The sequence below is a fragment of the Clarias gariepinus genome, chromosome 7 (genome assembly GCF_024256425.1).
Source record: "Clarias gariepinus isolate MV-2021 ecotype Netherlands chromosome 7, CGAR_prim_01v2, whole genome shotgun sequence".
Lineage (NCBI taxonomy): Eukaryota > Metazoa > Chordata > Actinopteri > Siluriformes > Clariidae > Clarias > Clarias gariepinus.
The window spans coordinates 9,900,355-9,922,944 of record NC_071106.1 but is presented as its reverse complement, the minus strand read 5'-3'; the positions used below and the strand labels follow the sequence as shown (position 1 = coordinate 9,922,944).

At 39.5% G+C, this 22,590-nt stretch overlaps 1 protein-coding gene across 1 annotated transcript in view; it reads left to right on the top strand.

Moving 5' to 3' along the window:
* The first annotated feature begins 1,174 nt into the window (after nt 1–1,174).
* The window catches only part of clmpb (CXADR like membrane protein b), a 94,757-nt gene continuing 73,341 nt past the window's right edge, over nt 1,175–22,590 (top strand). The window contains exon 1 of the mRNA XM_053501046.1: nt 1,175–1,382. Coding sequence (XP_053357021.1) covers nt 1,352–1,382 — 31 coding nt within the window. The 5' untranslated portion in view covers nt 1,175–1,351. The remainder of the gene's footprint in view (nt 1,383–22,590) is intronic.

The window sequence follows — 22,590 nt, the reverse complement described above, 5'->3', positions numbered from 1 at the left end:
TGTCTTAAACCACCAGGAACATCTGGCGTATGGATATCTGCTTAGAGTCTTTAAGTCCCATGAAAAAAAAGAAAGAAATGCTCCACATACCTTCTACAGCAAAGCATGTATTGTATGTCATTTGGGAAGTTTTTGTACTGGTTCGGGGTTTGGTATTGATTTTTGCAGCTATGTGTCCCAGAGGGAGTGTGTCAAATGGTTCAGTCTGTTTTAATCCAGCATTTGAAAATAGTACAGAACCCAAGAGAGCTTTGCTCTAGATAAGTGGAAAGTTTCTAAAATAATTTCAGTGAGATGCCAATCAAGACTGAAACTCTGTGTAATTAACATCTTCCTTCCTTGTTTAAATCTAGCTTAAGTTTTATTTCATTATACTGTTATACTGGGTTAGGGACTCAGCAGTGGCAATTTGGTGGTATAACAATTTGAACCTGGGACCTTTCAAAAATAGTTTTTAAAAAATGTGTTAACCACTGAGATACACCTATGAATGTGTCTAATAGCTTCTGAGATGTGCTTATACAAATTGTTCTGACCACCACAGAAATAAGGTAAAAAAAAGTATATAAAAAAAATCATGTTCATTTAGGACCCATCACCAGTCATGGCACTGGACAGCCTACTGACAGTCAATAATTAGTTGACTCAGGTGTGTTGAAAGAAGGAAACATTTGGAAATATTTAAGACAGTTGTTCTCCAGGAGTAATTTTCCTCTCTCCAAAAAAACTGAAAATTAATTACATTTTAATGCAAATGCGCACGGTGTGGCTTGCAGTGCTGACCGCATAGAAATGAGAGGAACGAGAAGAATCACTCGCACGCACGCTGTGAGTAAAACCGTGTCGTGACGCAGGGCGCGTTAAGCTATTTCGCGCCCTTCCCGGTGAGACGGTGCCAGTCCGCAGTCTGTGATAGTTGTCCCGAAAGCGTGCGCGAAGGCTCCGGACTCTAGAGGTCTCCATCGTCCTCCAGCATCCATTCAAGCTCGTACACGCGGACGAAGGGACAAAACGGGTTTCGAGGGAACCCGAGGTGCGTGAAAGGCTCGAGCAGGACGCATGGAAGCGTCCCGGGGACGCGGCTTGGGTCCTTAAAGGCGGGAGGAAAGGAGAAGAAGAGGAGAAGGAGAGAGAGAGAGAGAGAGAAGAAGGAGGAGGAGGAGAAGAAGGAGGGAGATGGATCCGTCTTTCACAATATCTTAGATACGCTGTCCTTGTCAAAACGCACGGGTCCTACCTACATTATTGTGTGTGTTGGTGAATTGTGCGGGAGCTTTGGCGCGCTGTAGCGCATTCGAGCGCTTTTGTTTTCAACCCCAAAGGACTTGTGTCACCTCCGTGCTGCGCCGCGATGTCTGCCACGTCCCGGTGCTTGTTTCTCGGTGAGTAAACCTTCTCTTAAAAAAATTCGGAAAATAAAATGAGCATTTGTAAGGAGTGTGTCATCTGCATGGGACAAAGAGGGATGCTTGGCACGTGAGTGGCATTTTACTCTCAAACACCTTTTTGGAGTGATGCACAGGTCGTTTTTTTTTTTTCCATCTGGTGCGTTTGAAATTGACAAGTAGGTATAAAAAATTTGAGGGGAAAAACAAACAAACAAAACAAAGGTGAGTTATTAAAGTGACTCTTCCTCACTCACACGTTCATATAGAAATGAACTCTTCTTTTTGTGCCTTTAGTTTACACACAGACAGTCTTGCATGCACTTGTGACCTCGGTCCGAGTTCTAAAGTGAGATGCGGTGCCGCGGTTCTGAGCACGCACAGGGCGTTGCGGAGGAAAGTGTGCGACACGGTGCGTCTCGCACCTCCGGTTGTTGCCCCGCGGGCTTTTACGCATGCTGTAGGGTATTTAACGCGCGCTCTAGGCCCGGCGCATGCATTAATCAGCGTGACATTGTTGCATTGCTCAGAAACCACTGCAGCAAACTTTGTCCCCTTTTAAATTGCGCATCTCGTGCGCTCTCACCTCTCTCGTGTCCACCAGATTTACGACACGCGCTCTTAAAATTCCTTGCGCGTTCTCTGCGGCGCGCGAAGGTCAAACACATCCTGGAACAACTCCCGCACACACACGCGCGCGCCCGCGCGCACACACAATCAGAGAGCTGTGACAGTAAGATCATAAAAAAAAAAAACAGGCTTGGTTTATTTGTTGTCCTGAGTGATGTTTGAGTCCAGCGAGCACCTTGAGACTCAAGTGTGCACAGGGTGTTATTGTGTAAGGATGTGTGATGACAGGAAATGCATGAGTTTCATAAGGCGACCTGGAAAATGAAACACTGGCTTCTTAGTCATGCATTCTCCAATGCTTCATTGCATGTGCTTACACTCTCAGAAGTCAGCTGTAAAGCACTTCTTTTCCTTGGGTGCTTTTGCTGCTTAAATGGTGCGTTGTTTGTACCTTAAATATAAATGTTTTCTTCTATTTTGCACAAATGCACAATCAGTAATTAATAAAATCTAACTTAAACCATACCTTGAGCAAAAGTTTTTGAATTAAAGTTTCAAAACGTGTCTTTTTCACAGCCCCACCCTAGTGAGCAGGAAAAGTACAGCTTACTATCTTTATTTCTGAAAGTGTATATTTAAAAGTATTCGCCTTTAAAGAAATGTTGTGCATAAATACAGTACGCCAAACCATATATATATTTTTTTAACACATTAGTGCTGTCTCTCTGTAGCACTCTCAGTGGGCCTGAGGGTCCTGTTTGGTACCAAGCTCTGTTTGCCCTCCCTTCTTTACTCTCCTCCCCAAGTTGCTGAAACTGCACCAAACATTTTACCTTCAGGACTGTATTATTATTATTATTATTAATATTATTATTTGTGCAATACTTCCTTTTTTTGACAAGACCTGTTTGCACTGCACTGTTTGCACCAAGATCCAAGTCTCACTGGCCATACATTCCATTGTATATATAATTATATTTATATTTTATTGTAGTTATATATTTTTCTTATTTATTCATACATTTTCTTTATTGCTGCCGGTCTCTAAGAGCTACAAATTCAAACAAATTCAGTTGCATCACAACAATGACAATAAATGTATCTTTATGTTATTATTTACATACCACAATCAAGCAAAATTAAACTATGCAAGTCAATAGTATTACGATTCTACCCTTTGATGCTCTAATAAACCCATAATCATATGTCATACAGAAATGCATTTAATGCTAGTCATGTATAAAAATGCAACGTACATCACTGTAGATTATCAGTTGTTTAGCTTTGTGTTAGCTGTAGCTCACAGGTGCCACCTAGCATTACAAGAGAGTACTGCACAGCATATTGGTCACCTGGGAAAAGACCAAAATTCAAAATATAAAGTATGAGAATATGAGAGTCGGTTCCCGTTTCATAATTGATTATCGGTTTGAGTAAAACCCACCGATGATCGATTAGTAATTGGTTTAACCACACAGTGCAGTGCTTCTTGCACTCGTTGTGTTTTCTGAAAAGGATTACTCCCGTAGTCATCTTTCTGAATATATTAACTTTACAAACACAACACAGCTGTCCAAGCGGAAGTATATACCGCCACTTTGGACCATCTAGTGGTCACCATTGTAAGCAAACTCCTTTTTTGCGGATCATGTTCTTCATGTTAAGATTTTCTTTGTTGCCAGTTTACTTGTATAATTTTTCTTAAAATCAAATTATGCCCACGTCTGGGAGCAGCCTTTTTTCAAGAAAAATTGTATAAATCAGTGACCACAAACTATACTGGCTGATTGCGCAACTTACGCATACCTCTGGCATCATGTTTCCAGTACACAGCGTTTCCCAGGTGTGTGAAAAAAAACATGCAACATGTAGTGTGAAAACGACTCAACCCATCATTAACTACTGTATCGTTGCCTGAATGGATACTACTGAATGTGTTTCGCTTTTACACAATCGAACGATTAAAAAAATTATTAGTTCAACCATCATAGGGGACTTTTTGCAGTATATTGTTTTAACTTTCACATGAATTTATTTATTGATGTATCTAGACTGTTGCCTCGAATAATACACCCTTTGTTCCTTTAATATACACATTTAACCTTTATTCTATTTCCCTTAAGCTCTTTTACATTTCCAGGCACAGAACACACATTTATTTAAAGGAGACTGGACAGATTAGGTCTAGGAATTTTACAATTTAGTCCTTTTTTTCTTTTCTTCTTCTTCTTCTGCAAATTCTTTTAATCCTTCATTTCAAGACGCACGACTCGTGTTCTTTCCTGAACACTGCGTCCTTCTTATGGCACTGTGTTGTAAAATTGTCGTTTCCTGTAATTAATATTCGGAACATTCTGAATTTATACTGTGAGCGCTGAAGTGAAGGAAGCTGAAGGATGAACCTCTGTAAAATGTGCATTCAGTAGACTCAAGGAGCTTCATTACGACCTCGCTCGAGCTCATCACCTTGTCAAAAACAACAATCTATTCTAAAGGTAATTTGTTATGCTAAATAGACCAAGAAAAAACAGAAGGGAACGTAATAAAGTTGTCCTAAATGCTTCCTGATGTAATTACTTGAATTCACGGTGCGTAGTAAAAGTAATTTCTGCATTGTTTGATTTTAATCGTTAAAATGACTTTAATTTAGTATTACTCAGGAATTATGAACCATTTCACTCAAAATGTGGAAAATGAGGAGACGTGGATGGAATGTTTTTTTTTTTAATCTACTGAGCCCAGGGTTGAAGCAGTACAGAGTTGTTGTTTGATCGAGGATGACGGCTGGATCCTGTATCAGCGCACAGCTATGAACCGGTTGAAGAAATGCAGATTCGGGTTCGGTGCTATATTTAGCCGTTATCCTGCGGCAGAAAGCAGATCTCAGAAACCCAGAGATGACAGGACATTGCGCACCCAGAGGTTATGAAGTGACATCCTGATGCTCTTGTCCCTGAATCACTGGGATGTGCAGAGACGTACTCACAGATATATAAAGGGCGAACTGTCATTCATGCTGAAACTAGACATTCGAGATAGGACGTCTAATATTGTCTTTGTTGTTCTGGATACTTTCCAAAGACAAAGTCTTGCATCAGCCTGTCTGTCTGTCGGTCTGTCTGTCCATCCATTTTATTTTTCAAACATTATTAACATGCTGTCCTGTGGAATACCCAGGAGGTTCAGGACATAACCTGTTGAAATGTACCTAAGCACCTTCACGTAACATCATCATGCGGAAAGTGTATAGGCTCCAGTTTTTTTGTATACACGTTCTCTTGAGTTGGCTTCCACATCTGGCTGAGAAGCGACTCGGACATTCCTGAGGTTTTCCATGAGGTCCGTGTTGGGATCGAGCAAGCGAAGGCATTGTAGGTCTAGGATTTAATGTTTTTCAAGGTTTTCAAGTTCACAACTGCATTCTGCATGGCCACTCTCTCCCGGACGTTGTTTGCACTGAATTGAATTTATCTACGGTGAATATCATCTATGCCGAGCTGAACACAACATAGATAATATTTAGCTGTGTTGCATTTTTGCTGCTGTCCTACAAGGCAAGATCATCTCTCCAAAAACAGCTGCTTGTTAGTGTTATAAAGTCTTTATCATTATCATTGATGAGAGGCTAAAATCTAATCTCTGTCCATACACTGGTTCAGATATTGTGCTTATTTCCAAATAATGAAAACGTTACACTTCTAACCCAATTTGTACCAGGCAGACATGATCCTGCACAACGAACAACTGTGGAAGAACTTCCCATTGAAACGTATAGCATGTACAGTAGACTTGAAACCGGATACATCCTGATGAACTGTAGACCGAACATCAGCAAGGTTAGGAAGTCTCACCGTTTTTCTACCATCTCAGCACTGTAACAGGAAGAACACTTTGTACCAGTCAGTCTCATTGACAGACAGCCTCTTTGTCAGTGGATGGCATTGTTGGCATCTTTGTGATGGGCAGGTTGTCTGAAGCTCTAATTAGCTAGGTGCTGCACTTTTTCTTGCTGTAGTGTCATGCCGCCTGTCGTCCTTTATCATCAAGGACTTTAAACTAGAAATGCGCTAATTACAGGTGTCGTTCTTTCTGAAAAATGTAAATGGATAAAATTCAGATTGTAAAAATAAAATACAGACAGAGGTGTACATTTACTTATACACCATTTATATATGGCTCCATTTAAAAGTCCGGAGACACCTTCTAATTTCATGATTTGTATGCTGTATGCTGGTTTTTTAATACTGAAGGCATCCAAAATAAGCAGTACTCTCCTTTGAGCTTCTTTGAGATGTATCTGCTACTTCTGCTCTGTAAAGCCTTCGTAACGGCTTTAACCCGAGGTGGTGTTTGTGAAGTGGTGACTTCTGAGGCTGGTAACTCTAAATTAACTTCTCTGCAGCAGGGGTCAGTTTTGGTCTTGCTTCTCTCAGATGGTCTTCATGGGAGCCAGTTTCATCATTTGGGTTTTGCAAATGCATTTGACACAATACCGTTCTTGCAGGAACTGTTCCAGAACAGCTGACCTTCAGGTCTTAAAATAACAACTGACTGTTGTTGTTGTTTTTGCTGAATTATCTAACTTAGTGCGCGTTATTTCATAGTTTTGAAATGTCTAGTATTGTTCTAGTAGAATGTAGAAAATAAATCATGAAGGTCTTCCAGACTTTTGACTGGTACTGTGTATACTTTACTAGAGTAGTTTTACCACTGGATACTTTTTACTTATTTTACTTAAATATCTGTACTTTCTACATCACTACATTTGTGTGTGAGTGGTGTTGCGTTACATAACTTTACATAATCTTTTGGAGTGATAACCACCGCCGCCACCTGCTGAGTGATATATGCAATTGTGTACTTTGCGTAAAAGCGTGGCCCATATGATTGCTAGACTCCCGTCTACATATGGCCACTTAGGAGCTTGTACATGATCGGCACAGAATCGGTTACTGTATATCTAATGTTCACAGGTCATATTAAAAAACAGCAATTACAGACTTATCATTCGGTACCTTAAATGGCACACTGAAATGTGTAATGCAAAATCTGTATATGGGAATAATTCAGTATTTTGTTGACAACGTGTTGTTCTTGTGGTTTCAGACTGACGGAGAGTCTGTAAACATTCCCTGGAAGGGGTTTCAGTAATACAGATGTTTGTGCTAAACTGTTTATCTGTGTTAGGGAAAGCTATCAACAGTGAATTAAAAGAAGGCGATGACAAAATAACTCCCCTAAGAGTTTGAGTGTATTGCCAATATCAGAGGGAACAGCTTTGAGCTTTAAAGGCGTTCATAGGCTACTACTTACTCCATCATTAATTATGCAGAATTACCTTCTAAGCATTAAATCAAGTTTAAGTGCAATTTTCCTGTGACTTTAAATAGTCCTTATTGTTATCACGAAGGACCTGGATCCTTTGTTGTGTACAGTGGAAGATGAATATACTGTAGTGTGCTGTGAATGACTGAGAAATGCCAAAGGGATCCAAGGTACACTAGAGGCAGCTTTTGATTCGTTTTCAAAGCTATAAATCCGAGACGTTTTTAGACCCAGCTGGCCAAATTACTCCCAGATTACTCTGTAGCTGACGAACAGGAACTGCCCATTTTCCTTCATGGTTAACCTCTGGCAGATGCTTGTGAATGGTTCATGTTTGCACTAACTGAGAGCAGATGTGTCACTCAGTGTAGCTTTCTTTTAGAAGTTTTTGTTCATCCGTGGAACACTCCACCCCTTTCTGCAGCACACGTATCCAGTTTTATAAAGCAGCATCGGTGATTACCAGGCCCCGCAGGGTTAGGTAATTGCCCGCGTTATGCCCACCTGCATGCAAAAGCAAAGTGGAATTCTGCGTTATTTGCCATGGTAAATATCCATGAAAGTCAATGGGGCAAAAACAATTGCTGAGTTTTTTTTTTTTTCTTCCTCTTCTTCCTCTTCTCCTTAACGGAGTCTGATTCCTGGAAATCTCTAACATGCTGCCCAAAGCTTTCAGAGTGTATAAACACTTTGATGAGGGTCTTCATAGAAGTGCTGAGATTTATACAAAGGCAAACAATGACCAAATGTGGCGTGCATCAAAGACAGGCTAATCACAGTCAGGATTTATCATCAGATAGTCCAGCCAATGATCGTCACAAATAAGTCAAACAAGTTTACAAGAGAACATTAATAGAGGAAACTGCCATGTTAAAAGCCTCATGGTAATATTTCACACCAAAATGTTGTTAATAAAAAAAATGAATGCTGGTAGGAAGCCAGGTAAGCAGGCTGTTTACGAGGCCATGCTAGCGACTGCTATTCCAGTTGACTAGGTAAGCCTTTTGGATGGAAGAGGATCTCCAGTATCTATAGGAATGTGTTTTTTAAGTACAGGATGTGTGTATTTTTGAGAGCCTGGGTGTTATCGTGTTTGATCATAGAGGAGATTCACAGAATCTGACACTAGTGAAGGGGGATAGTATTAAGTCTCAGTGACGGAGGTGTGGCATTTGTGCTTCATTCTCAGTTCTGGAGGTGTGGCCTTTCTTTCATTCCCAGTGAAGGAGTTGTAACATTTATGTCTCAGCTCCAGTGAGAGAGGGATGGCCTTTCTTTCATTCCCAGTAACAGTGGTTTGGCATTCCTATTTCAGACTTACTGTGGCATACAGAGGAGGTGTGGCATTTTTGCCCAAGTTCCAGTGGGGGAAGGAGGCATGGACTTTCAGTCTCAGTCATACTTAAGGTTGCATGCATGGTCTTTATGTCTTAGTCTCACTGAAATAGGTGTGTCCTTTGTATCTCACTGAAGGTGGCATGGTCTTTATCTTTTAGGCTTACTTAAGTAGCCGTGGCCTTTGTGTCCCAGTCCCACTTAAGTAGGCGTGGCCTTTGTGTCCCAGTCCCACTTAAGTAGATGTAGCCTTTTAGTCCCAGTCCCACTTAAGTAGGTGTGGTCTTTGTGTCCCAGTCCCACTGAAGTAGGCGTGGTCTTTGTGTCCCAGTCCCACTTAAGTAGGCGTGGTCTTTGTGTCCCAGTCCCACTGAAGTAGGCGTGGTCTTTGTGTCCCAGTCCCACTTAAGTAGGCGTGGTCTTTGTGTCTTAGTCCCACTTAAGTAGACGTGGTTTTTGTGTCCCAGTCCCATTTAAGTAGCCGTGGTCTGTGTGTCCCAGTCTCACTTAAGTAGGTGTGGTCTTTGGTTCTCAGTCCCACTGAAGGTGGTGTGGTCTTTGTGTCTTAGTCCCTCTGAAAGTGGTGCGGTCTTTATGTCTTTGTCCCACTTAAGTAGGCGTGGTTTTTGTGTCCCAGTCCCATTTAAGTAGCCGTGGTCTGTGTGTCCCAGTCTCACTTAAGCAGGCATGGTCTTTGCGTCTCAGTCCCACTGAAGGTGGTGCGGTCTTTATGTCTTAGTCCCACTTAAGTAGGCATGGTTTTTGTGTCTCAGTCCCACTTAAGGTGGCTTGGTCATTGTGTCCCAGTCCCATTTAAGTTGCTGTGGTCTGTGTGTCCCAGTCCCACTTAAGTAGGCATGGTCTTTGCGTCTCAGTCCCACTGAAGGTGGCGTGGTCTTAGTAGTGGTCTAGATAGTCCCACTGAAGAAGCTTTGTCATTTGTGCCTCAGCCTCTTTGAAGGTGGTCTGGACATTGTGTGTCAGTCACAGAAAAGGAGGTATATAAACCGGATGTACGGTATTTCAAATCCTATTTTCAAAGTACTTAATAACATCCCTCGTAATGAATAGGCTTTTAAAAGTATTACCATAGTTATTTAAATATAAAGGGGCCTATCATATTATAGTCTCACTCAAATTGCATCTTATTGAATCACTGGCTCCCTAAGTACAAGTATTTTTCATAGATTTGATTGTTGCTTACTCATCAAGGTGCGTATCACATTATCTTGCAAGGAAAGATACCTCCCCGGTGTTGTGTGCCCCAGGGAGCGCGCTAACTTGTTAGCAAGCCAGTGTCTGCTTAAGAGCTGGCAGACAGGGAGATGGGGAGGAGGCTGGAGCTCTTGTCTATTTACAGCCCAGGAAGCTTTGATCTACACTCCCTGTTTGAGAATCAGAAAGGATTCTCTGTGAAGGTTTCAGAGATCTACTTGCACAGAATGGAAATAAAAGAGAATAAATAGACCAGAGAGAAATGATAAGGAAATAAGACACCGTGGGTGGTTTAGGTATCAAATGCAATGAAAGAAATACGCCAGGGATTGAATAGAACGGGGCTCATCAACTCGTGGGTCGCGGACCATATGTGGACGCAGCGCTCGAAAAATACTTTACCAGACTGCATGAAGGTATGAAGGTATAAAATGGTCATAGTTCAGTTATTTAGATTTTTTTTCTAACCAGTGCAGGCTCTGTAACAGATTCTTTATTGTGGTTTATTCCACCACATGCAGTTCTGTGAAGAAGGCAGCACACTGGACCAAAGACTGGCCACGAGGCTGCTTTAGTAGGTTGAGAGATTTGACTTGAATACATCAGAGAATCCTCTAGGAATAACCTGAGATTTCATTTTTCACGCCTGACTTAGAGAGACTGCACGAGGGCTTGGAGAATGCTGCAATGTCTGATGAGAAGTTTCTGCCTCACCATGCGCCTCCTCTCAGCGCAATCTGTCACTAGATGATGGATTAACCCAGTAATCGCACCCTCTTGCAGCAGGCGTCCTTACCGAGGGTGACTCGGAGCACATCACTCACTCACTCAGTAACCTCTCTATTCAGCAGGGTTTCGCCGAGATACCGAATGAAGCAGTTTGGATTCACACTGAGGCCATTTCTGTTGTTCGCTCTCCACGATGCTTTCTCATGTTTCTCCCATGCGAGGAACTCCCATAATCTGAAACACATGTTCCAGTTGTGGTTGCTCATCAATTTCCTTAGATAAGGGACTCAAAGCTAGGGACAACAACAACAACAACACAGAACGTTAGGTGTGATCCAGTCAGGGTTTTTTGGGGCCAATCACTGATCAAAACAATCGGAATCGACTGATACCGATAACGGACCCCGATCACAGCTGTGTTTTGTTTTATTGTGTAGTATTGTTTATTTATTTCCTATTTATATATTAGTTAAAAAAATTTAAGCAGCAGTGCACAAATATAATACAGATCTGAGAAATTAGAAAACGTTCATTTACTATAAGGCATATATTTCATTCTCCTGTTATTTCACGTACAGTAGATTATAAAGGAAGCAATAAAATAGCCTGTGCTCGACTAAAGAGCAAAAACTTTCCATTCCCTAACTAGCATCAAGGAGCTCTCTCTCACACACACACACGCCGAAATGCTAGTCTAAAATGCGACGGTCCTACTATACTCACTCATTAGAACATGCAGCACATGGAACAAGGCAGCGTCAATGAATAACAAATAAACACATACATCAGTCACTTTGTATTCGGCGAGCCAGTAATGGCTATTCATTAGTAAGCAGCGAGGGCAGTCCTTTTTTTTTAAAATAAATATCAGAATTCCTGCATTTTAACAGACAGTCTATTCCTCTCATCATCCACAATCTGTGTAGCCGCGCTGAATATTCGCTCACTCGACACGCGCTGCGATCCGCTCCTTATTTCTCTCTTCATTATTATTTTTGTGATAATGGTTTTAGTGTTTTACATCTATGCAGAGTAAGACTTGAGCTGTTTGAGTGCTTTGCAGCTAACTCTTCATACTTACGTTATTCACGCCGCGTTGTTCTTAACCGTCGAATAAGGTTTGTTGTGGTAATGCTTTTGGCAGACCCCTTTGATGTATTTGCCATCATCAAAATGATATCAGTTTATATGATCTGCCAGTTGAGAGACAACCGATCTGTAAAAATTAAGTGATTATCGGCTGATCGATCGATCGGAGCACCCTTACAGAACATGCTTGGCTTCTTTTTCCATCAGGATGTCTGGGAATAATCAGAGCAGCACTGAGGGTTTGTTTTGTCCAGGATGTTTCTGAGCATCATCTAATTAGCTTAAATACACTGAATTGATTACCAATAGGCAGGCTGAATACCATTTCTGAAGCCTAGGACATGGATTCCCTAAAGGTTAACACCTTCACAAACAGTCCAAGATTTATCCCTGCTTCAGGGGACAATATCACCTGGATAGACCGTCTTGTGCTCATTCGAGGTGCTCCTTATTTAGTTCATTTCCTCTCATGGTTCCTTATTCTTGTTGGGATGGATTTCTGTAAAGCTGTTTTGTCTATTAAAAGCTCTACACAAATCCAAATTAAATGAGTTGGATTCTGCATGAACTGGTGGGAAATGTTCCGAATCAGGCCACTTAGACACCTGCTGTACCTTTCCATTTGAAACAGGCTATTACCTCCGCTAGCAGGCCACTCCATTGGGTGTGTTTTTACTTCGTGCTGTTTGCATTGCTTCCAGCTACAGCTACAATGATCCCAATCTAAGAGGGAGAAATAAACCCCTGTCTGGCTTTTAATCATTCGCCCTTCCAGCAGATCAAATCTCCTGCCTTTCCTCCTTAAAAACTGATGTTTGGGTTGCATGCCAAGGCCATATGCTAAGCCCAGACCAGTTAGCTTGCTAATATGCCCTGCTGGGCACTGATCTTATTTTATGTGACATCTGTATACAGATCTGTACCTCTTTGGAAGCGAAATACAAAGAAACAAAGGGTGGCTCAAGACTTACAGCACAGTACGGTAGATAAAACGTAATGTCCATATAATCCTCTTATACTGTACATTGTGTACTGTTTTTTTTTATTATTCGGTTAACATAATGGTGAACTATACAGTACAAATCCGTGTGAATTAGCTATTACTAAAGAAATACTATTGTATTACAAAACAGTGCATTAATCTAAACCTTTGATTTGAATTATTCATGGCTGTTTAACAAAACAATCAATAACAGTCAGATTCAAAAATGGTTTAAAAATTGTTTATTTCTGTTCTGGTCAAGAATCTTTGGAGACTGTGCCCATGTTGCGTTGTTCACATTTCTGTTAACACACGTTAACCATTTTATTATGTTTGAAACAAATGGGACCTGTTTCAAGATAAAAAAAAAAATATCCAGGATTTTAATGGAACATCATTTTAAGGTTTTTTTTGTGGACCTTTTTTTTTTTTTTTTTTTAATAGAATAAGGCATTAAAAAGTTTTTAAACACTAGAAAGAATTTCTTTAAACAAATAGAAAGCTGGGGAACTTCTTTTTCAGGTTTCTATTATGTGCTACAGTATATGGACCATAGTCATACTGTAAGACCCTGGGAACATTGGACCCTAGAACTGGAAAACATGGGGTCTGAAAACATACAGTACAGTGTCATGGTTCCATTATACTCCATATACATCTGAGGAAAGTACTGTAGGAACTTTGGAACGTATGGCTGACCCCAATGGATAATCAATCTGGGATACTGATTATAACATCTTTGCTAACCATACAGTAGCTTAGCATACACACATCTTGTCTTTACGACAGCTCCAACATCAAACTGTAATGACGCAATGAATGTAATGACTTTTTTTTTTTTAACATCAGGTTGAAAACAAAAGTGGACACCAGTATTGCAGCATGGTTGATCGATTGCCAGCCTGCCTTCGATTAAATCCACTAACATGGCTGATTACACCGATCTGCAGCACGTCAGCCTAACAGAGTGCTTCGACCTTTAAACCCGCCAGCCGCCACGCACGCTCGCTGAACGGAGTTTATGTTTGCATAAAAGATTACGGCATTCAGTCAGGTGCTTTACTCATCAGGGAAGAGTACTGTGCGTTGCTGCAACGCAAACCGCTTCACGCTTTCCCCCTCCTTCTCTCCCTCCTCTCATTTTTCCCCTCCTCTGATCTCTGGAAACAGATGGTGGCTCGCGTTTTTTTTTTTTTTTTAACGAGTCGTTAAGATTGAGACTGGGAATGCATCATCCATGGTGTTACATTCTGTGTGCATATATGCTGGGCCTCTTGTTTTTAACCAGGGTAACAGCATATAAGAGTGAAAATTTGTAAAATCCTGATGCGACAGTGCAAAAAAAAAAAAAAAACAGACAGGTTTGAGTTCTTTTTGTTTTGGTCATGCATGAATGAAAGACAAATGCCCTCGCCTCAAGTCCTACAAGACAATCTCGGTGTAGTACAGCGGCAGACTTATTTTCCTTAGTGATAAGCACATCCCTTTGTGTAACAGCGTAGCCCTACCTTGAAACCTGACTGCAAAAGCCTGCTGATTAGACTAATGTGGTAAATTACTCAAAAGTAGGTTTTTGTGTTTTGCATATTCACAGATTAATAGTACTGTACAGACTGATTTAAAACCAGAATTGCTCGGAATTCATTCTAATAAGAAATGATTAGCATGCAACGGTTAATGGAATGCCATCTTTCAGAAGCATGAAAGCAGTTTGCATACGAAATTGGATCGCGACACATAATTTCACTCTGACGGTCGTTTAAAAAGAGAGGAGAGGAGAGATTGCTCGAGTCCACAATTGGCACGGTTTGCTGGCTTTGCTCCTGTGGGTGCAGACAAGAAATGTGCTATGTCTGCAAAGCGAAGCTTTCAAAATAATTAAAGAATGAATTATTTCAAATATTTAACTGTACTCTGAAGCTCCCTAGCACTTTGCCACCGCCGACGACCATTGCTTTTTTTCCTTTATCTGCCATTTGCCGTTTATGTGTTCAGTATTTGTGACTTTCATTACAAGTATAACATGAACCCAGCCTCAGGTGTAGTAAAGCAAGCCTTACTGCCTGGCTAGGGGGATAAAACGGGGCAGTAAAAGGCTACCCACTTTCATAGTAGGTTACCAGTGCTTCCCTGACATTTGTGATCAAAGTGAAGGCACTAACAAGGCCATAAAGCCATGAGAGCACAGAGGCCGAGCAGAGAGACGGGAAGTTCCTTGGTGGTCTCAGAATGCAGAATTATGCTGGTAAAACTGGTTATATTATTAAAATATTTGCCAAATTGATAAACTTACAGCTTAAAGCACTTATAAACCAGCATAAGGGCAGATACAGGTGTAAAACAGCAATGAAAATCTGGCAAAGCATGGAATTTTAGACCAAGAAAAAAAAAATGAAGTAAACCGTGCTATCCATCCTCTTTAACCTTCATCCTGTATAGGGTCAGCTGGGTCTTGGCGCATATTCCAAGGAATTAAAAACACCAGATGGACACCCAATCATACACTACGGGCAATTTGGAAACACCAATCAGCATGCTCAGGAGGTACGCTCCCCTTTGGACTGTGGAAAGTAAATAATCCAACAAAAAAATTATTATTACTAACACTGTCTTTTTAAACTTGCTAAGAAAAGATATTTAATTTGAATCTAGAGGGAGCAGACTAGAGTGCACATCTACTTTCACACTCATTGGCTCCAAGCAGGAGCATGCTCACTGATCCTCATTTAACTCCACTGCTCTGGATAATGTAATGAAGCACAACAGGCAGGACTTCCTTTTCATTAGAGCACTGATGTACAGTGGTATGTGTGTGAGTGTGTTATAGTCAGCATGCAGTGAGTGGCTTAATGTCATTGGCAGATTGATTTATCCCCCAACACACTTACATACACAAATTTGGCTAGAGTTCCAGTAATAAAAATTTTGCAATGAAGCGAAAGACATATTTTAATAAACAGAATGAGCAGCTCACCTCTTATATCTTTTGGTCTGAATCTTTGTTCTTTTGTCATGTGAATCTAATAGACGCTATGCAGTGCAGTACACAGGAAACAGAACTGAGCGGTTCTTCTTATGAGTCTTTTGAATCTATTGCACTGCGATAGGCGAACCACTCGATACAATATTATCATGGTACCCAGACGAAGATTCGATTTGTAAAATTATGGATGATGATTCAAATGTGGTGACCAGTGAAATGGAGACCCTGATCTATAGTGACCCTGTCCAGGTCAGCGCTTTCATCATCAGTATATCTAGTTGGTCCTGAAGATGCTGTGATGGTTCCTTTAAAGGAAGAACATCATTCCCCTTTTTTACTAAGCATCACAGCTCAGTCAGGTTCAATCTGAAACAGTTTAACATTTCAATTGCCATCCATGGACGTCTATATTTTCCACTCCTCAAAAGTCTGACCCAGTAAAGTGGATTGGATGCTGCTACAGAGATTCAGCTCGGAGTATTTACTACAACCTGACTATTATTTATTCATGCCACAGCGAGACCTCGGCACGCTTCGGAGAGCAGCTTTACCTACAGCTCTCATTCGCACCCCAGAAAAAAGGCCTCCCTGTACAGCGATGCGTTTTTCACATCTTTCTCACCTACTTGAACGCTGACAAACAACCCAATTGTGAGACTAACGAGAGCGAGAAAGAATAAGAAAGGAACGCCTGTATGACTCCGATCCCCTCCAGGATGGAATAATTCAAGTTTTTCGACGTTGATTGTTTACACTGCGAGCAAAGTTCGAAGACAAGACTATAAAACAAGTCCGCGGGCCCAATTAAGTTAGATCGACATCAATTATGGCACTTCGTATGCCAGCGCCCGACTCTCAGCGGTGTCGTCCTGGGGACAGGAAGCACACGAGGGTGGCAGGCTAATGCGTTTAAGGCAGGCGCAATTAAAAGGAGCGCGCTTCCCGATAACGACAGGCTTAGAGTTGCTCAGAAGGGATTAGAGAGCAGAGCTGCCTGTCTCGAAATGCTGCGGCTTATCTTCCTGCTCTTGTCTGCGAGCTAATGAATGGACAAACTTGCCATTCTCAGTGAGCAGGGCCTCGTTAACTGCACACAGGTGAGGACGGAAGACGGCAGGGAAGTGACAGAAATATTCAGAAATCATATACACTGTGTAAGTGTGAGTTTGAGTGCCATATGGATCATATATATTATTCATTTATTCATCCTCTTGTACTGCTTTTCCTGTAAAGGGTCGCGGGATCCTGAAGCCTCTCCCAGGTGACTTTGGGCACGAGGCGGAGTACAGCCTGGACAGGGTGCCAATCCCATATGGACATCTTTCTATTAGCAGTCCATAAAAGCAATCGTTGCGATTCTATAAGCATCATGATTTTATAAATTTGATATTACATTTGCCCCAATTTTCATACAATTTTAACATTTGAAAATGTTTAATGAATGTAGACCATTCCTTATAACATTCTCAATTCCTTATAATTAATATAACGATATAAAAGACTCTGGTTTCTTGCACTGCCGCTTTTCCGTTTTTACGTCCTCAATCATAACGGGAAGTGTATTGTTTCACATATATTTAACAACATTAACGGAGTGTAAACTATACTGTATGCTTTAATTTAATTAATAAAATTGTACTCAATTGTACACAAACCGAACCTTTTCATTATGCGTGTTTTTGTGCAAGTTGAAAAACCAATCGAATCCATGCACCAGACAGAAAAGCTCAGAGTAATTACTCTCTGTCTTTTTCTCCTCCCAGCTGGTCTCCCCATCTCTCAATGGCCCAGAGGATGATATATATCATGTCTCGGTTCATGTGATCTGGATCAATACCCAGAATTCAGCTCTGTTGTTTACCATGACAGGAACAGGCCTTGGACAGGAGTGTTTCCTCTTCCAGACCCCCCCGTAGGGCACAGTGGCAGGATATTGATAAAGAAGAAGAAAAAGAAGGAGAAGATTACAAAACAGTGTGTGTGTCATTTCAGTCGGAGAGGGTCAGATCCCTTTCAGCGTCTGCTTACTGTATCACGGCATTGCATTAAAGTAGTAGCTTTTCGAAATCATGTAGCACGATCCATATTGACCCATTTCTCTTTGTTCGAGCGAGTGTATTGAGTGTCGCGTCTGTCCTTTGGAGTTTCATCTGGCTAATGAGTGCTCATTTTCCGCCTGTTTCGGAAGATCAAACAACACTAGAGAAGACTGATAAAACCCGTCGACGGCATAAAAACAGCAGCACAGAAGAGATGAGGAGAAATCAATCTTGAAATTTCCACTAGATTGAGCCAGTGCTGGGGATACGGCAGACAGCACGGTGGAAAGAGATGATGGAGAAAATGCTCCCGTGATGCAATTCATGTATCGCCACACTGAGGTTGAAATTAATATTTTTAAACGTACTTCTTAATTTATACAGTATATGTTTGCTTTTGCGGTGTTGCAGTTTCTCTTCAATCATACAGGTTACTTCCATAAACTGTTGAACACATTATGTCACACATAAGTATGTGTAGAATTGTAATGAATAAAAAAAATCTGGATATTTATAAAATCATGATACTTACAGTACAGAATCGCAATATAAATTGAATCAGGACCTAAGTATCGTGATAATATCGTATCAAGTGATCCCTGGTGATTCCCATCCATGTGGGTGATGATACAGTACATGTGTAACTATCTACTATAGATATTTAATTAAAGTGCAACAGTTTAATTAAGGATGTGTAGTAGATAGTTTGCTAAATTTAGGCATCAATAAAAACCACATTGGCATCATTTACATCTTAAGAAAACCAAAAAGTTCGACATTTGCCTTATTGCCCTTCATTGTTTCACTGATTCACATCTCAAGCGTACTTATCTCATCATCATCATCACATTGCACTTGTCGCACATGAATCTTGATGCTAACTGCACACTCTTTTCACCCCATACCCCCCCCCCCCCCAGATGTCTATTTTCTTTGTTTCTTCTTGTTTCTACTTGGCAGTGTTTTCTCCTACAGTTTGTCACCCACTATTGATTCCACTCACAGCATTAGGGAGCTGGAGAGAAAAGCGTTTAACCCGTGCTGTCCGGCGGGCAAGCATTTTGATTTATCACATAGCGCATTATCGTTTGAATGCATAAACAGGCACGGAGCTTGTAGCAAGTGGAATATAAAGCTTGTGCGAGTGTTTACTTAGTTTTTGTGCAGGCTGGGATTTGTCCCTTGGAATTTCAGAGATCAGTCATATCAGCCCGCTATTGTCTGGCATTCTGCTAGCTGATTGGTTATGAGAAAAAAAAACAACAGAAAAACTCATTATAAGGATTCTTTTGTGCCACAGCATGGTTTGGAGGGAAGGGTAAAGAGCAATGAGATTCATCCTTTTACAGTGTCTCAGCACTGGACTGTTTATGCTGTTCCCGGATTGCTTGCCAACCTTCACACTTTCACACAAGCCATACACACTGTACTGACTTATACATTTTGGGAAAAAAAACAGATTTCTTTCACAGTTCACCAGCTGAATCTGGGTGACAAAACCTGGGAAATCTGACCGTATTAAACAGTTTAAGGGTTATTTTTAGTGCAATAATATAATAAGACAGCAATAATATAATAATTGACATGTTTAGTACGATGTCACTATATGTGATGCAGCGGAAAAACAGGTTTCAGAATAGATTCACACTTTTTGAACTATTTAGGTACCGTAAACTTTTATTGTCGTAAAAAAAGTTAAAAATTCTCTAAAATTCTGACAGCAGTCTCAGAAGCTACCAATACTGTACCTACTGGACTGAAGGGTGGAGTGGAAGATTGGCACTAGTAGCCCTGGCTGCAGTCTGAAGTATCCAGGGTAGGGCTGCATTTCGAGCATGTTTGAGCAAGTTGAGCTCAAAGTTTAGCCTTGCCCTGATACTTCAGAGTGCAGTCAGGGGCTTCTCAATTACCATGGAGCAAGACCATCACTTTGTATGAGATATGACATTTAAACAATCAACAACAATTTACACAGCATTTAATGCTAACGGTATTAGACACTTCATTTTTTTTCTTTTACAGTATATATATATATATATATAGAAATGTAGCCACTTAAGTCAAATCAGACAATAATCATCATAGCTATCAAATCGAGTTGAATGGAAAATCACATTGCTTGAAAATCTAATTAAATCAAATTGACAATCTATCTGAGATTTACAGCTTTAGATAGTAGGAAATTTGACATTTAGTACAGCAGAGGGAAAGTCAACATGTTATAGTATAACTTGTTATAAATATAACTATTATAAATATTATAAACTATATTATAAATATAAATTATTTAGCACAGTAGATGTTGGATTTTTATGGTATGTTGGATTATTTACGGTACAGTAGTCAGGTACAGTAGGGTACAGTAATTTGATAAAATCATAAAGAAAAAAATATATATACAATATATGTGAAGTATGAAGTACAATAAAAGGGGATCCGGAATTATTTTGAGTAGTTATAGGATAATATTAGTATAGTAGTAGAGAATGACAAAGTACAATAGTTTTTAATATTTAGGATTCTTATACAATTTTAATGATATTTAGAAAAATAGGAACAATGTTGCAGTTTTTACCACTTTACTACAGAAGGTAATGTTTAGTAGAATGAAGGCTGCACATTAGTATATTAGAAGGAAGACATTTCACATAGTTTAGAATAACAGCAGGAAATTCATCATATAAAAAAAAATAAATAAATAAAACAGCATTAAACATATATATTACATTTATAGAAAGTCTAACAATACAACATTTGGTTATGAAGGTATGAAGGTATGAAGGTATGAAGTTTCACATGTTCTTTAGTACAGTGTTAAGCAATGTTACATATGTAGTGGATTAAAAGGAAATATGACAGCAGGAGACATGGTTTAGTATAATAGCAAGTAATGTATAATTTTATGTAAACATTAGTTCTGCATAATTTGACTTGTTTGATTATTTTGACATATTGTGATTGCAATATGAACTATTAACCATACAACCATATTAATCTATGCTAATAGCAGAGCATAAATGATCTGATTACGAGGATGTTTGAAAGAGGAGTATTTATTTATCACCTAAAAGTATAAAAAAAATACTGAAATACCTAAATTATTGAATGTACATAACTTCTTCATTATGTGTATATTATCTGTAATAAATTGCAGATGATCCATTCTGTGATTTTGTTTTGTGCAAAATTATTATTTAATAGCAGAAGGAAGAAAATTCACTTAGCAGGAAGAGTTTATGTTATTCAGTAGGGTAGTAGGAAAATTGACTTTAGTATAATTGTAAGAAAGGTAAAATTGGACTGGTAGTAAGAAACTTTGCAGCGTGTTTCTTTAAAAATATTTCAGGCACGGTGGCAAGGGGAGGACAATTTATTTATTTATTTATCACGCAACACAAGACTTTTGGTTGGTAATTTCCATGTAAAGGTCAAATAACAGGCGGAGTGAATTAATAAGATGCATTTATTGTGCACAAATAACTGTCAACCCTTCCAATTACATGACGAGTTAGAACAAATTATCTTCAAGACAAATAATACAAAAATATATACAACATTATGCAGAAAATGTAAAATATGTGCCATATCATATCATATATCATACTATATTAATTTTATTATCAGTATCATAGTAGAAATTTTACATTTTATGCTAATTATATTACATAACATTATATTATAATACAGTATTTATAACATATTATGAAGTAAATGGGTAGGAATTTTCAAATAGTAGTAGGAACTTTGACTTAATTAGCATATAAGTAGAAATCCTGATATTGTATATGGCCAAAAACACAGTTTTGGTGCTGATTTAAAATATTTTTATGGTATACATACTTTATAACTCAGAAAATGTGTGCTACAAATGCTAACTAAGATGATATTACTGTATACGTGACCCAAAAATGGCTATTTTTCAGCGTTATACTGTCTCGCTTTAAACAATAATCTTTTAACCTGCAAATGATTCATATTTATTAACGAGTATTGATAGTAAAATTGGTGTAAGCTTCTACTGAGTAAGCACATGAGCTGTAAAAAATGGTAGTTTAAATAGTTTTCTGGTAAAAGCTCAAAAAGCAAAAAAAATCTGTAGTGTCAAATTCATGTAGCAATATCTAAACAATTTAGCATTTTAGAATAAAACACTTCTTCAGAGTTAAAATCTGGATGACAGTTAAGATCATTGAAAGATTTGAATTTAAAAAAGTAACGGACACTACAGACATAAAAGGGCGTGAAATTGTATTTAGCAAATGTGTTTCTTTTTATCTGATAAAAATATAAATGTGTATGCATATTTACAAAAAATGATAAGCATAATAATAGATAATAAGTTAAGAAGCATTTGGTATTATTCAAAAAATGGTGTTACAGTATATGATCCTATCTAAAAATTTACTTTTTCAAATATATAGATCAGACACTTTTAAGCACCAATAGATACTATGTTATATGATAGTACAGCGATAGCTACTCTACCTGCATGTTCGCGGATTAGTAAAGAATTCCGTCGTAAATCTTTACATTTTATTAGTTGCCATAATTTTTGGGACTTGTTTTTTCCCCAGCGTACTGCACCTTCTCAGACAATTGCGCTCAGAGAACACCAGAGTAAAATGTTGGGGGTGATGATGCTTATTGTTCATTGTTTGATTTCACAACCTGGGTTACACAAGCACTTCGTTGTCATCAGCTTGATGTATTAGATCTCTAACACACACATGTCCTTGGTCTCTTGCCCGCTCTCTCTCTCTTTTTTTCCCCTTCCAAACCCCGCACATGTCCAGTGGGGGAGTGCTGTATGAGATAGCCGCCTTCTGGATGAAGGATGGACACACACACACACACACACACACACACTGATTTGGAAAATGTGCCCCTCCCTGTCTAATGCAACAAATGTGCGAGTCAGCAAGACCTCGGCCAATCAAT